This window comes from Zophobas morio, unplaced genomic scaffold, assembly GCF_036711695.1.
Source record: "Zophobas morio isolate AGI-343-1 ecotype UQ-CSIRO unplaced genomic scaffold, CSIRO_AGI_Zmor_V1 ptg000004l, whole genome shotgun sequence".
In the NCBI taxonomy this organism is placed as follows: Eukaryota; Metazoa; Arthropoda; class Insecta; order Coleoptera; family Tenebrionidae; genus Zophobas; species Zophobas morio.
In genome coordinates, this window is record NW_026972109.1 from 14,350,200 (window position 1) to 14,367,366 (window position 17,167).

Sequence of the window (17,167 nt, forward strand, 5' to 3'; positions counted from 1 at the left end):
AACTTATCTTAATTGTATAAGTATACTAAATAGTACAATAATTTATATTTGCAACATTTCGTCGATTAGCAGAAGTTTTATTCACTTGACAAATCTAATGGTGCCAAACATCCTTATTGATGAGAAAAAATTCTGTAAATCTGGAAATCTAAAAACTCTAAAAATATGAAAAACATAATTTCATCTAAAAAACTGTCAGAATGAATGGAATGAAGCGGGTGATTATTTTCACCAGTAATTTTACAAAAAACAGAATGTATCTATTTTAGTATACTAAACTCATTGTCAACTAGTATGGGGATTATTGTAATTTAATATGTACTACATGTAAATACCGAGAACAGTTTCAAAACATCACCATTTAGAAAAAACTTTTACTACTATTTAAATTTACAAAAATATTGCGACAGCTAAATTTCCCAATTATATTATATGTTCTCATAAAAACGGAAGTTAAACAACACAAAAAAATGAATAGTTACCATATTGATATATAACTTGTTTTCAAAAATTATCAATTTTTATGAAAATAGTCGAAAACATAAAAATAGCCCAACTGATTCTCTGAAACCACTCTTTGTTCCCGTGCGGATGTTTTGGCTCCCGTGCGCGCTGCACGTGTTATTGCTATTGTTATTTAGAATCGGTTGATCTACTGAAACTATCATTTTTACAAAGCGCGTCAAAGGTGATGTGTGCAGTGCATTCGCTGGGCTTCAGGGCGTCGCAGAAGCAGAACAGAACTTATGGAAAACAGATCAGCAGTTTGTCAGTTACCGTTGTTGCTTGTTAACAATTTTGGTGTATAGAAGGATAACGGAGGATATTTGACAAAAAAGAGTGAATAAATAAACGTCAGTTATCGTAGATTTTTTTTATTACAACTGTAATTGTAACAAATGAAAATTCCAAAATTTTTGAGAAAAAAATCTTATGTTTTAGGCAGTTGCCAGAATTCTGTATTTATAGATTTTTTTCTCATCCATGAGGAAGTTTGGCAGCCACTAGAATTTATTATTGACGCGCATGAGACTTCTGCTAATTGACGACATGTTATAAAAACATTATTTTAAGTTTTGAGAATAAATAATAAAGAAATAATATTTTTAGATACCACTTGAGATGAATTTACAAAAATATACGACGAAAGTCTGTTTATATCAGCTTTAATAGAAGTTATAAAAAAAAGCCTAAAAGCATTATCTATGCAGTAGTTACCCCAGTGTACACATTCTCTCATTTTTTTTAAATACATACATCACGTTTTGAGGTGTTGCCGAACTTCCGTATTTATGGGAATCTCTCCTAACAGCGAAGAAGTTTGGCACACCCAAGATTTTCGATTTTTTCAAATACTGAAAATTTTTTCGTGACAAATGATTTTTATAAACACAAATTATTGTGGTCTATTAGAGTGAGAAATATAAAACACTAAAAATTAAATTTTAAATTTCATTTAGAACTCCTTTTACAGTGAGAGGTGGGTATACCAATAAAATCAATTTTCTTAGAACAGAAACATTAGTCCCGAAATATAGTACATTGATGATAAACTCATGTGGTGAATCTTTTTGACATTCTTGAATAACAATTATATATTTATGTATTCAGGAGTTAGCGAAATTCTGCGTTTACAAACAAGTATTTTACGAATGAGAAAGTTTGGCACTCACACCACATATAGACCAAAAATATTTCTAATATTTGACAAAATTCATAAACGCAAAATAAGTAATTAGAAGACATAATACTGAGCCAAAACAATTGTTTTGTACACATTATTTGAGATTCGCTTTAAACTAGTACACAAGCATACGAATAACGTCCACTTAGGAAAATATGTAAAATTTGATCTTTATTTATTCATTTTTTTACTTCCCGAGCGTAAGCAAAGGAAGTATTGTAATCGAGTCCGTTGGCTGACTCTCTACTTTTACGTTTTCTCGACCTTTCATGACCCCTAGAGGACGAAAAAATAGGTCTCCCATTTCCGTCTGTCTGTCCGTCTGTCTGTCCGTCTGTCCGTCTGCCGTCTCCGATTTTTATTAGACAAATAATCTCCGAAAGTACTGGACCGATGTTGTGAAATTTTGCATTTATATTAGGAATATCATGTAGATGGTAAAAGGCTAACCAAAATTTGTCTAATCATCCCCACCAATAATGTGATGACGTCACTTCAAAACTGTACATAGTAAATAGGTTTTAAATTGTACAAAACAACATAGTCCTACACATGTAGTTTATGACTCCGACTTGAGTTTTTACCCGAAACGTCCAGATTTTTGAAAAAAAAAAAAACAAAATTTTGAAACAACATTTTGCAATTTAATTTGGAATCTGCAAAACCGAATGCTCTGAAATCTTGCAGATGGTTTACAGTTATGATAAGCATGAAAAATTTTTAATCAAAATATATTTACTTATTCCCTCCAAAAAATTGTTGACGTCAGCTCTAAATTTTGTTGAATAAATCCTATCTAAAATGTAGAAAATATGATGAGTCTGTACTTGTGATTTATCATTCCAGTCATATTTTTTGGATTTGCATATACAGGGTGACTCAAAAAAATTAATGAATGCGTGAATTTATTTTATTGATTTAATCAGGAATTACAGAACCGAATGCTTTGAAATCTTGGACATGTTTTAAAGTTATCCTAAGCATGGTAAATTTTTGATCAATTGTTTATCAACCCCAAAAAATTGATTACGTCATGTCAAAATTTTGCCAAATAAATCCTTTCGAAAATATGCAAAATATGATCAGACTATACTTGTAATTTATGGTTGGATTCATATTTTTTAAATTCGCTTATACAGGGTGACTCAAAAAAATTTATGAATTAGTCAATTTATTTTTGATCAAATTAAGAACGAGCCGCGACTTTCAGACTGAAAGCGATTTTATTAAAATGGCCCGTCACAGAACTCTAATGAGAAGAAACTATGACAGACATAGAGACACGGTTCTAAGAGCGAGAGAAGTACTGTCTAAACTCTTTAGACCAATTTTTTGAATTTATGACCCTGATCGTAATCACACATCTTATGGAAATAAAACGTGTATTTATATTAGTTCACTCCAATAAAATTAGGAAGATATTGTTCTAGTAGTTATCCACATTATTCCATTCATTTAGTCTTTTTTTGAAAAAAAAAAATGTTATTTATTATCTACAAGAGAAAAGTGATCATTCACTAGTGGACTATTTTTCACGAGTACATAAACATTCTTTATCATCGAGTGTAATATTTTATTTTATTTTCTACCAGATTTTAACTAAAACTTTAAAACTGTTCGAATGTGCTGTACGTAATATTTTTAATACGCTGCGTCGCGCATCGGCGAATGCAAACGTGTTGGCTAATACATGTGTTGTCTTGGTTTGACTTTGGTTTCAATTTGTAATCTTAACAAATAACAAAATAAATTGTAGATAAAAGACTCCTTTATCTACCGGTAAACAAGACTTGTTTATCTACTAAACATAAGGCCAAACGACCTACTTTTAATGGCTGGTACAAAATAAAAGATTTTTTTAAATTTATTAGGAGTTTCCAGAGTTCCGTATTTGCAAATTTTTTTCTCATCAATAAGGAAGTTTGGCACGCATAAGGTTTTCAAGCCCATGAGACTTCTGCTAATTGACGAAATGTTAAAAAAATAACTTAATGTAATTATTTAGAATAAATGCATAATAAAAAACCAAAAGAAATTTTACACACCATTTGAGGTTCCAAAAATATACTCGTAAAATTTATTTATATCAACTTTAATAGAAATTACATACTTATTGACAAAAACATCTAAAAGCTATTTATAACAGTATACTTCATTAAAATTAAAAAAAAAACTCAAAGTTTAATCATACACAAATTCAAGATTTGTAAACCACAAATACAAGAGTATATCATTTCATACAATTCTGGTAATGTTGACTATGCAGCATAATGAGCAGACGTCATCAAATTGTTGGTGGGGATGGTTAACCAAATTTTGGTTCGCGTTTTACCATTTACATGATATTCGTAATATACAAACAAAATTTGACAACAATCGATCCAGTAGTTTAGGAGATTATCTGTCTAATCAAAATCGATACAGACGGACAGACAGAAACGGTAGACTATTTTTTTTGTACTCTGGGGGGTCATGAAACGTAAAGAAAACATGAAACTGGTAAGCCGCCCGATGGATTCCTTCACTTACGTTCGGAAAGTAAAAAATCCTAGTAATCATCCACTTCATTCAATTTTAATTTTTCATTATTAGGGAGTTGCCAATGTTGCCTCTTTATAGAAATTTTTTTTACCAATCAAGAAATTTGGCACACACTAAATTATTCAGTTGCATTAAACTTCTACTAACTGACGAAATCTTGCAAACATGATGCTAAATGTATTTATAATAAATACAAAAAAAAAAAACAATTTTACACAATATGTATTTGAGATGAGGTTACAAAAATATACGGCTCCAGACTATTTATATTAACTTTATTAGAAAAATAAAAAAAAGTCTTAAAGCACAACCTATACATCAGTGACTCTAATCATATTCCTTTTAATTTTTTGAAAATACATTATATTTTGATATTTTCAGAAGGTTCCCGAACTTGCGCATTTACGCGAACATCTCTTGACAGGAGGGAAGTTTGGCACACAGGAAGATTTCGCTTTTTTCTAATGCTGCGATTCCATCTAAATAAAATAATAATTTTGTTTCAAAGTAGACAAAAAATTAAAAAAAAAATACAAAATGTGTTATAAATAAATGTTTTTACTATAAAAACTGCATAAATAACGAAGGTGCCAAATTTCCTGAATTGTAAGAAAAACATTTTTATAAATATGACTCAAAAAAATCAATGAATGCGTGAATTTATTTTATTGATTTAATCAGGAATTACAGAACCGAATGCTTTGAAATCTTGGAGATGTTTTAAAGTTATTATAAGCATGGCAAATTTTTTATCAAAATGTATTTGCTCATCCCCCCTAAAAAAATTGATGACGTCACCCCAAATTTGGTGAATACATTTTATCTAAAATGTACAAAATATAATGAGTCTGTACTTGTGATTTATCATTCCGTTCATATTTTTTGGATTTGCATATACAGGGTGACTCAAAAAAATTAATGAATGCGTGAATTTATTTTATTGATTTAATCAGGAATTACAGAACCGAATGCTTTGAAATCTTGGACATGTTTTAAAGTTATCCTAAGCATGGTAAATTTTTGATCAATTGTTTATCAACCCCAAAAAATTGATTACGTCATGTCAAAATTTTGCCAAATAAATCCTTTCGAAAATATGCAAAATATGATCAGACTATACTTGTAATTTATGGTTGGATTCATATTTTTTAAATTCGCTTATACAGGGTGACTCAAAAAAATTTATGAATTAGTCAATTTATTTTTGATCAAATTAAGAACGAGCCGCGACTTTCAGACTGAAAGCGATTTTATTAAAATGGCCCGTCACAGAACTCTAATGAGAAGAAACTATGACAGACATAGAGACACGGTTCTAAGAGCGAGAGAAGTACTGTCTAAACTCTTTAGACCAATTTTTTGAATTTATGACCCTGATCGTAATCACACATCTTATGGAAATAAAACGTGTATTTATATTAGTTCACTCCAATAAAATTAGGAAGATATTGTTCTAGTAGTTATCCACATTATTCCATTCATTTAGTCTTTTTTTGAAAAAAAAAATGTTATTTATTATCTACAAGAGAAAAGTGATCATTCACTAGTGGACTATTTTTCACGAGTACATAAACATTCTTTATCATCGAGTGTAATATTTTATTTTATTTTCTACCAGATTTTAACTAAAACTTTAAAACTGTTCGAATGTGCTGTACGTAATATTTTTAATACGCTGCGTCGCGCATCGGCGAATGCAAACGTGTTGGCTAATACATGTGTTGTCTTGGTTTGACTTTGGTTTCAATTTGTAATCTTAACAAATAACAAAATAAATTGTAGATAAAAGACTCCTTTATCTACCGGTAAACAAGACTTGTTTATCTACTAAACATAAGGCCAAACGAATGGACATTGGGATTGGAAAAGTATACGCCGGGGTATATAGTGAGAGAAGAAACAAAAAGGGAGAAAATGAGAGTGGAAGCGGGTAAAAGGGCGGTTGGATTTGAAGAGAAGTTCAGTGAGAGAGGTGATTGCAAGATATTGCAAGAATGTTGGAAAGAAATAAGAAAGGAAGGGGGAAAACATGTTTGGAACGAAAGGGACAAGTATTATGAAGGAAAGGGATATGCGTGTGAAGAAATAGAGAGAATGAGGGAAATGGGAAGGAGTATGAAAGAAGAGCTGAGTGTAAGAGATAAGGATATAGATAAGCAAGAACGTAGATCGAGAATATCGGAGTCTAGATATAATGCAGACTATAGAAAAATAGTAAAGGATGAAGTACCAAAGTACACACAGAGAGAAAGTATAAAGGAGAAAAGAATGATGGCGAGATTTAGGTGTGGAAATGAAGAGAAAGAGAATAATTTTTGGATGGATGAAACTGACAGAAGGTGTAGGATATGTTGGAGAGAGGGAGAAACAATAGAGCATATGCTGGAAGGATGTGAAGGATTGAGAGAATCGGAGGAAAGTAGGGAAGAAGTGCTAAACGAGGATGGAAGAGGACTGGACTGGATGAAAGAAGTATGGAAGATAAGAGAACTATGGCAAGGGGTGGGCAAGCAGAAAGAATAGAATATTTATTATATAACACTCGAATTTTTATTTTATTTTATTTATTTTATTGTTATTGATTTATATGAGGTAGATTAAGTTAATTTGTACCCCTACTGGGAATATTATTAAGCCTGTAAGGCAAATAATAAATTAATACTACATAAGGCCAAACGACCTACTTTTAATGGCTGGTACAAAATAAAAGATTTTTTTAAATTTATTAGGAGTTTCCAGAGTTCCGTATTTGCAAATTTTTTTCTCATCAATAAGGAAGTTTGGCACGCATAAGGTTTTCAAGCCCATGAGACTTCTGCTAATTGACGAAATGTTAAAAAAATAACTTAATGTAATTATTTAGAATAAATGCATAATAAAAAACTAAAAGAAATTTTACACACCATTTGAGGTTCCAAAAATATACTCGTAAAATTTATTTATATCAACTTTAATAGAAATTACATACTTATTGACAAAAACATCTAAAAGCTATTTATAACAGTATACTTCATTAAAATTAAAAAAAAAAGTCAAAGTTTAATCATACACAAATTCAAGATTTGTAAACCACAAATACAAGAGTATATCATTTCATACAATTCTGGTAATGTTGACTATGCAGCATAATGAGCAGACGTCATCAAATTGTTGGTGGGGATGGTTAACCAAATTTTGGTTCGCGTTTTACCATTTACATGATATTCGTAATATACAAACAAAATTTGACAACAATCGATCCAGTAGTTTAGGAGATTATCTGTCTAATCAAAATCGATACAGACGGACAGACAGAAACGGTAGACTATTTTTTTTGTACTCTGGGGGGTCATGAAACGTAAAGAAAACATGAAACTGGTAAGCCGCCCGATGGATTCCTTCACTTACGTTCGGAAAGTAACAAAGCCTAGTAATCATCCACTTCATTCAATTTTAATTTTTCATTATTAGGGAGTTGCCAATGTTGCCTCTTTATAGAAATTTTTTTTACCAATCAAGAAATTTGGCACACACTAAACTATTCAGTTGCATTAAACTTCTACTAACTGACGAAATCTTGCAAACATGATGCTAAATGTATTTATAATAAATACAAAAAAAAAAAAAACAATTTTACACAATATGTATTTGAGATGAGGTTACAAAAATATACGGCTCCAGACTATTTATATTAACTTTATTAGAAAAATAAAAAAAAGTCTTAAAGCACAACCTATACATCAGTGACTCTAATCATATTCCTTTTAATTTTTTGAAAATACATTATATTTTGATATTTTCAGAAGGTTCCCGAACTTGCGCATTTACGCGAACATCTCTTGACAGGAGGGAAGTTTGGCACACAGGAAGATTTCGCTTTTTTCTAATGCTGCGATTCCATCTAAATAAAATAATAATTTTGTTTCAAAGTAGACAAAAAATTAAAAAAAAAATACAAAATGTGTTATAAATAAATGTTTTTACTATAAAAACTACATAAATAACGAAGGTGCCAAATTTCCTGAATTGTAAGAAAAACATTTTTATAAATATGGAAGTTTAACAACACATTTAATGAGTACAATTTACAAAAAATAATGAACAGAAAATGTGTTTGTTATAGATAGTTTCCAACCAAACTTCTACATTTACACAAATTTTAAACTGTTTTTTCATCTAATTTTTTCAAATAGTTTCCACACATTTATTTGTCAGTCCACCAACTGAGAAAACTTAACTAACATTGAAAAACTTCACTGTCTGTTTCTCACAGAGAGGGTTAAAAGCATCTCTCAACTTTTTATTTCTGGTTCAAAGTTTTTGATAAAATCAACTTTGGTTGAGATATTCCCCTGGTGAATTGTCGATTGAATCTGAAGGACAGGAAATTTGTTTTAACCGAAAATGCTGTCTTTACAGCCCATTTTTCTCTTCAAGGGTTTAGAAGTACTAACACAGTTTCAGATGTTGGCAGCACTCCCAGTCTCGATTATTAACTGGTATTCCTCCAGTGAATTTGCTGCGGAAGCTGAAGGATGGTAAATTCTTCCTACTAATTAGAAAGTATAACCTTAGCAAGTAAACATTAAAACATTTGTTTAACAACATCGCGTTTATAAAACTTGCACTGAACTGGTGAGAAAACCAAATCTTTCTTGATAATATCTCAATATCCACTGTCAATTTAGAAAACTCACTTATATTTATTATTGTAGATAAAAATCTATTTATCGTGTTGTTATGATTTCGAGTAAGTTCCATTCCACACTGTTCACACAAAAATAAAAATTTGACTGACCTCTACAAACTACAATGGCTGTAAACACTTGCAATGATGCATAGTTTTCTACAATTTAGTCAAAACAGTGTTTAACGAAGCTAGCAAAATTACGTGCTGCTATCACTGAGCAAGTGGCCAAACTGTCATTTCAGGTGAGATGTAGCTAAGATATAAACCAAGACGGCATGAATTGCGCTGTTGTCACATGAGCACCCTATGCGAAACTGCCTGATAGATGAATATATATATATATAAATATATATCTATATATATAATGGGTTTCTCGAAAACGGCTCTAACGATTTCGATGAAATTTACAGGTTGGGGGTTTTTTGGGTCAAGAAATCGATTCATCATAGTTTTAACTTCTGAAAATTACAGCTTCATACATTTTCAGCAATTTTCAGGCAGTGAATTATATTCGTTGCTAGGTAACATCGGATGACACTACACGAACACGAGATTGTTTTATAAGAGAAGTTTGGGTGACAGTCTGACAGTACGTTTGACGTACCTTTTTATCTTCAATTGTACGTACCGAAACATACTCCACTGTATAGAGGACGTTAAAATTCACCCTCTGAGGTGACAAAATTTACGGAAAACTAAACAGTGAGCGGATAAAAGGCAGACGAAAGTGCGTTGAGTTAAGGTTATGTTGTCAAGCATTCATTTCAGAGGTTCGACGGTCAGGGTCAATATGTGATCGTTTTCCGGGATGGGACCGTATTATTTCAGTTTTTGGGCTCAACTTTTCGCACACTTTCGTAAGTGGCATTTTCGGGAGCAGGGTTGAGATTGAGAAATTAGAAATAACGCAAAAGAGCACGGTAACTCAGTATGTTAATCACACCAGAGGCGAAACCATTCTGGCAGTAAGAAAGTGGTTGTGACCTTTTTCTAGAGTCGAGAGAGAGAACTAGGAAAAAAAGAGAACGACAGAGAGAGAACTTGGGTAACAAATGAGATTTTAATAAAAATGTCAAGCAATAATTCCAGTTTTCCATTCTTTAATCTCTACATGTCACTCATCACTATTTAAAACAAAGACTGCTTATGGAATTTCTTTTTTAATGTGTATTTTTAACTAGCGCGTGTACTTCAAAATGCATACTATACGCATATTTATCTGTCCTAATCTGATCTAATACTACCAAACGAGCCGAGTGAAGCTCGGTCAACCAGATATTTACTCATAAGGCGTGGTTTTTCAGTTAATCACGTTCCCGACATTTGACGATTACCATTTAAATTATCAGTGACATTTTACGTAAAAAAATTGAAAAGTCGTGTACAAGATCTAGGGCCGGTTTATAGAAACGCGAGTTAAATATTTAATCCTCGATTAATTTAACACTGGATTAAAATGTGGAATGGTAGCTCGTGATTGGTTAAAACCTGCACGTCGCCTAGCAACGAACCTCAATTAAAAGTTAATCGCGAATTAACTTTAACTTCGGTTTCTATAAACCAGGTCCTAAAGACGTGTTAAATGTAAAAACCGCTATCAATCATCCAAAAATGACATTTGAAAACTTCCATAACTATCACACATCATGCATGTAGTAAGTACATTACGAATTCAAGGGATATTCTCAATGACAGGAGAATGTAGATTTAAATACTGCAACGAATAAATGAGTCTCTGCAGGCATGACTGTATTAGATAATAGATGACGATACATAATTTGAAATAGTAACAAGATTAATCTAACTCAATATCGGGTACCTATTTTAGTATTCTTATCTTCTCAAGCTAATTTCCCGAATAAGTTATGATTACCAAGAGGATTATTACCAATACCATTTTAGTACGAATTTAGTATCGTTCCTTCGATAAAAATCTCCCCCGAAAACCATATGGCGCTAATTCCACAAAAAATCCCACCGGCCGATTGATAAAATATTCCATCTCAATTTCCACGATGACACGCAATCGAATTTATGTAAAATTCCGCCTCTCCGCAGCGCCAACCCAAGACCCACGCGTTTTTAATTGGGTCCGGATTTTTCGGTCCTCATTAATTTTTATCTAAAGACATTTTAAGAATTTTTTCCGAGAGATCCAACCGCCGCAGGAATTAATGCGATCCGTCCTTTATCTAATCACTTGTCAATTAAAGAGATCACCTCCTCGAAAATTTGTCGAATAGTTCGGACGCGAATTTTTCGGTGGGCCGACTGTGCAGAGGATGAAAACGAGCCGACGGACCTTTTCTTCTTTTCTTCCTTCGACAGACGGGATTGGAGCGATCGACCGTGGCAATTTCGAGATAATGATGGACTCACACGACCACCACCTGCCACCTGCCGATTCTCTATCTCGGAAACGGGCACGACATGTGCTGATCAGTGGCGTATCGAGCGAGGGAGCTGGGGATCTTCGACCGATAATGGATTAGATAAGACGATTGATGCGCCGAAAAATTGAGACTGAATCGCTGGAATTACTTTGTTTGATCGAGATGAAGACTGTTTGATAGTGCAACACGCGACTTAGGGCTCGTATTCTAGTTTCTATAGGGTTGGTGAATTAACTGAAAGTACGTAAACTTGAATGTGCAGAATGTGCTTAATAGTCGAATTCTTTCGATGTATAAATTACATAAAAAGAACACTTCGCTTCGTGACGCTGCTGCTTTTGGAGGGCAGCCCTTCATCATCTTAGTATAACATTTTCATTTGGTGCTTAAATCAAACTTTAATCTTGGTTAGAAAAAGGTGAATTTTCTTACAACAGTCTCAACAACCCTTGCCTTACCGACTGTCGCTGAAAGCCGCTCAACCTCGCCAAGTCGTACATTTTCAGCTTTTTTTGACGTTCCGCCGTCACGTTTCTAAAATTAATTAAACCGCCCCCAGACGGCCGCGCGTATTAAAACATTAACCAGAGTCGCAGTTCCTTAAATTCGTGTTGTGAACTTTAATATGGGCTTTAACGTCCTAATCGCATTAAGACCTCGAAATTCGAGACAAAGATGGTCGCCTCCACCACTGCTCGCCGCAGCTCCGGGGATTACAGAACTGGTTGTTTTGTATGCGCGTTTATCACTTATAACACGGTTTTTTTCTTTTAATAATGATTTATTTCTTGTTTCAGTGGCGGCAAGTTCATCAGCACCGGAGAGAAAATACGGTTGCCGGACGACGTAACCATGGGCTATATCATTGGTGAGTAAAATAAGACGAGGTGGTTGGGGAGTCGATAGACTTCTTACATGTTTAATATTTGAAGGAGAGCGGCTTGTACTTATCATAAATTCAAATATGTTTGCTTTGAGCGGGTGTTTACTTAGTGACGATCTTATTGAAGTCGCAAGGTCACAGTTTGAGTAGGGGAGAGTGTCATATGTTGGCTGTGCTATCAATCTTGTAAGATAAAATGTAGACATTCTGATATATGACTCATGCGACCGTAAAGGTATTAAAAGATTTACACAAGGCTTCCAAATGTCTGGGAAGCTTTATAAGGTCCAGAATTCAGCGTCTGAATGATATTCTCTCAGTGGAACGATAGTTGTAGCTTCCGATGCGTAGGATCCGTTGACATTTTAAAAATGTGTTGATTTGCGTTGGTGACGGAATAAATGTATTTGATAATAAATAAAAATAAGCTTGTAACTTTTTAAATTGTTTGCACGCCTTTTTGAAAAATGTACACAGGAATCTGGAATGAAGATAATGCGCAGGAGCACTGTCCTGTTGAAACCATAACTTTTGAATACGACATGCAAAAGTTGTGGACTAACAAGAAGTCATTGACAAGACGTCTTGCAAAACATACTTTCTGATATCAATTATCTGCATTTCCTTTGTCATCACCTGAATAAAGTAAACCTCCTCAGTAAACACCTCACACCGGGAAGCAAATATTTGCATTTGTAATGTCCTTGGGCCTTCCGTGGGCTGCCACAAGCCACAGATTAAAATTAATGTAGAAATCTCACGGAAATGCACGATTCTAATCAACGCCTACGAATTTATTGCAGAGCACCTGCTGAAGAAGCCGTTGACGGTCGTCGACCAGTTCCACTCTCATCTCGAGCCGATGAAGTTCATCAGGCGGGAGATTCTCGAAGACCAGGTATGCCCATAACATAATAAAATCTAACCACCCGGGGGCCGAATTTATGGTTTCCTCTCGCCAAAACCATAAAAATCCAATATAATCCGAGCTAATTAGGCGGGACTCCCGCGGGCCATTGCAGCATTAATTAATAGTATGCGGCAAAAAATTTCGATCTTTGGCGGATTCATTTTGAGAAGTTGTTTGTCTTGGTTGTGGCTCTTACGAATGCAGAAGATGTAGAGTGCGAATGACACGATGCGGGATTAGAAACCATGGGAAGGTGCGCAGAATTTTAATATGATTATGGCTTTGAGCGGAAACGATTTTTTAAAGCAAAGATTTTTTATTTATCTGGAAAGCTTGTCCGATCGACCGTATATCAGAATTTTTATTCATGTTTCGAGCAATAAAATGACACGATCAAAGATGAAAATGATTCAAATTGAAGTGTGAAACGTCGGTCGTTTCCACAGCTCGCTTCTGGGGTCAGTTGTCGAGAATCATCATGTAGATTAACCGTGAAATCTGAGCTAGCTCCCAATTTTTAACAAATCATGAAAAAAACCTGACGAAGAATGTTGCACACTTCGCTTCAACTGTCAGTCGACAGCTGCTTTTGTCTTTGACCATTCATTAGAAAATTAAAATGGAATTCATCTACCTACTTACATTTTATTTTTGTTGTATTCGTAGGTAATATTTTTAAATTCTGACGTTCAGATTATTAACCACGAGAAGCCAGAAGATTACTTCCAAAGTAATTTTTATTTTGTGTGTTTTTCAGTTATAAAAGATTGTTGAGCTTCCGTGATAATTCAATTTAACATTTTAATTTGAATCTCAGTATTTTGCTCTTTTTAATCTGGATATTTTACTTTCGACCGCAGTTTCATGCATTTTAGATTCTAAAACGGTCGCTTTATGTACTCATATCAAATTTAATATTGAATTTTAAACTTTGGAGCTTTGAATTATTTATTAATCGCAGAATTTCAGTGAGATTATTTCCGAAATTCGTACTTTGGGTTCTGTTTTTTATTTGAAAACTCCGCTTTATGACATTAGTGGAAGTTTTCGTATTTATTTATCGTTGTATTCGGGTTTTGAATAACAAGTTGCGTTCTGCTTTTCAAGCTTAGCATTTAACTTTTATTCTATTCAAGATTTTTAAATAGTTACCATTCTTGGTGCTGATTTCTATTAATGTTTAAAGCCAACGTTTATACAGTCGTTTTACTTTAATTTCATAATCTGTAGCGTTACGACTTGGTTGAAAATTACAGACAGTAATTTTGTTTGGTCTTAAAACTTTAAAGCAGTCGGGATTTGTAATTGTGAGCTCTTACGTTAAAATTCCACCAAACAACATTTCAATCTTTAAAATACTTAGATGTTGCATTTTTTCGACTTTTCTATTTACGGTGAACATTTTAAACTACAAACTTCCGAAAGGAAAAGTTAAAGTCCCCAGATAGTAAAATTTTATATCTTGAAAAACTAGAAATTCGTTGTTTTCTAGTGTCATCTCATAAGATTTGATTGGCCTTTTATTGTCTGATTTGCATTTGTAAACTCTCACAAGTACTTAAAACAATCTTGAACTTCTGACTTTAGTTACTGCAACTTTAAACTTATCTTAATCTGAAATTCGCGAACTTCATTATTAAAATATTGCAGTGGAATAAAACTGCCAACATTAAAACTGCAATTGAGTTTAAGCGCTTAGTATTGATTTTTGATGGTTTAATATCCACACTGCCGAGAGCAACGGTTTATTTTTTTTTAATTACAGAAGATTACGCTACGTGCATATTTTAGCACGAAATATGAAATTTATTCTTTAGAATTTTATAATTTATATTTGTTTTTCGCTGCTGACGGCAGTTTCCGAGACTTGAGTGTAAGCTCTGATTTTAAACTAGTTGCATGTTTCGTTTGAAAATTGCAACCGCTTTTATTTATTTATTTATTTTTTTATTTATCGGAGAACTGCGTCACTTCGATTTAAAATTTTACTTTCCATCACAAAGTGTCAACTTTTTGTGGGTTCAATAAAAAATTTAGTATAAGAACTTCCACGGTATTGAACCCTTCAAAAGCGTTGACGTTAATAAATTATTGGTAGTTTTCGGTATTTGGTTGGGTAAAGCCAAGATTACGAATGAAATCCTCTTCAAACTTTCAGAGCATTGAAAAATTTTTAATTAGTGGTTATAGAAACCAGAATTTGCTGCTATCAAATAAAATTTTAGCTACTACAATTTTAAAATAACTCCTACACTGTTAAAAAATCTCGATATTAATCGCAAACTGGATTATATTTAATCGCAACTCTTGAAGCGTTTCAGAATGAAAGCTTCCACTCATATTGTATCAGTTTTTTCAATGTAAAGTCTAAAAATTTTGTTATTTTTAGACCCTTGACATTAATCTTGACCTTTCAGTTTTTGTGTAATCGGAGGGTAAAGGGAAGTGCTACCTCCATACGCCTACTCAGTTATGTAATATTCTTGGTTTTCGTGGGTTTTAATATATGCGGGGGCTTGCTTAGAAACACATTTTACAACTTTCTTGTGTCTTCTTTGTATATTTCAATTACTATAATTTCTTGACGCCGCCTTCAGTGATTACATTTCCTTTGACTCAACTCAACAGACACTCCAGAAATTATTTCTTTACGAACAGTGCTTTTATCGAACTTTTCAAGCGTAGAATTGTGTTGTGAAAAAGAACCTTAAGGCTGCATACAAAAGTAATTCTAACAATTGTAAACTAGTTCGTACAAAAGATCCGTTAAAGCGAATAACAAACAGATTCGTAGGTTTAATCGACCAAAGTTGTCACTTTTATTTTAATATTTTGCTTCATACATTGTTTTCAAGCTTCAACCTCAATCTTGGGCTTCCAGTTAATATTAAATTTATTTTTAAAGCAGCAACAAGTCGTCGCCTTGAAAATTTTGAAACTCACTATACACACAAACAAGACCAACCATGCCACTAGTCCGGTATTTCTTAATTACTGATCTTAATTTCGATAAGCCGTTTCCTCCACTCCCATCCAAGTTTCCGAGGGTCACGAATTTTTTCGTTTTTTCCTTATCTCGGCGTGTACTACTTGTTGTCCGTTTCACACCAATTAATTTATTAATTTCGTTTTCGCAGATCTCGTTCAGCTACGCCCGTAACAAAGATGAATGGAACGTCGTCAAGATCGAAGGATTCGATACGAAATACGACACGAACAGGTAAATATCTAGTCGGACAGGAAACGGTCGGCTTTAATTAGAGGGAATTTATCGCCCCCACGAATTAAATATCAGCGTTGAAAAGACAGTCTTTTTCGTTCTTCGCCGTCGACTGCAGACCCTTATTAACAGCGATGACGGGACGTTTTATTAAATGTTCGAAATTTTTACAGGTTCCTGTCGCTCCACTGCTTCTTGTTCCCGCATTTCAACTTCTGTCCGAGATGAGAATGGGAAAGGGGCGGTTTTTTGCGAAGCTGGTCGCTGAATTTATCTGTGATGCTGTAAATACGTTCAAAACATATGGTATACCTTAATTCTACGTCGGTTTTGTGGTGACTAGTCGATAGAGAGCAACTTATATTAACGGAATTTTATAATTGGGCGCTTGTAGACGCTGATTAGATGACTTTTAACGATTCGTTAACAACCAAGAATTAACATATTATTAACTCTTTTTATTAGTTTGTTGGCAATTTTTTGTGATAATCAAATTGTGTAGCTATTTTCTTGTATCTCCTTTTAGGTTTTAGGTGCAATTATGTTATATATTATTTGCTCAAAGTGTATATTCCATTGTACAGTTTTGTATATATTGTATGAACGTTGAATGTTTTTATAATTTTTAAAATAAACGATGTATGTTATGGATTGTTGTTTCACTTGAAAATCACACATTCATACACTGATAGACAGACAACAGTGATCAGCCGAGGTCGCACTCAGTAAAAATTTGAAGCACAATGACACTTCTTATGTACATTGTTATAATTTTCAAACAATCGCCGAAATATAGACTGTTTCGGAGATTATCTGTCTAATAAAAATGGAGACAGAGGCAGACAGACAAACGGAAACGAGAGACCA

At 33.4% G+C, this 17,167-nt stretch overlaps 1 protein-coding gene across 1 annotated transcript in view; it reads left to right on the forward strand.

Annotated features, from left to right (window-relative positions):
- Nucleotides 1-16,949, forward strand: part of LOC135142214 (fringe glycosyltransferase) — a 137,543-nt gene extending 120,594 nt beyond the window's left edge. Inside the window, exons 7-10 of the mRNA XM_064073888.1 lie at nt 12,085-12,155; nt 12,974-13,068; nt 16,218-16,300; nt 16,474-16,949. Of these exons, the coding sequence (XP_063929958.1) occupies nt 12,085-12,155; nt 12,974-13,068; nt 16,218-16,300; nt 16,474-16,528 (304 nt within the window). The 3' untranslated portion in view covers nt 16,529-16,949. The remainder of the gene's footprint in view (nt 1-12,084; nt 12,156-12,973; nt 13,069-16,217; nt 16,301-16,473) is intronic.
- The last annotated feature ends 218 nt before the right edge of the window (nt 16,950-17,167 follow it).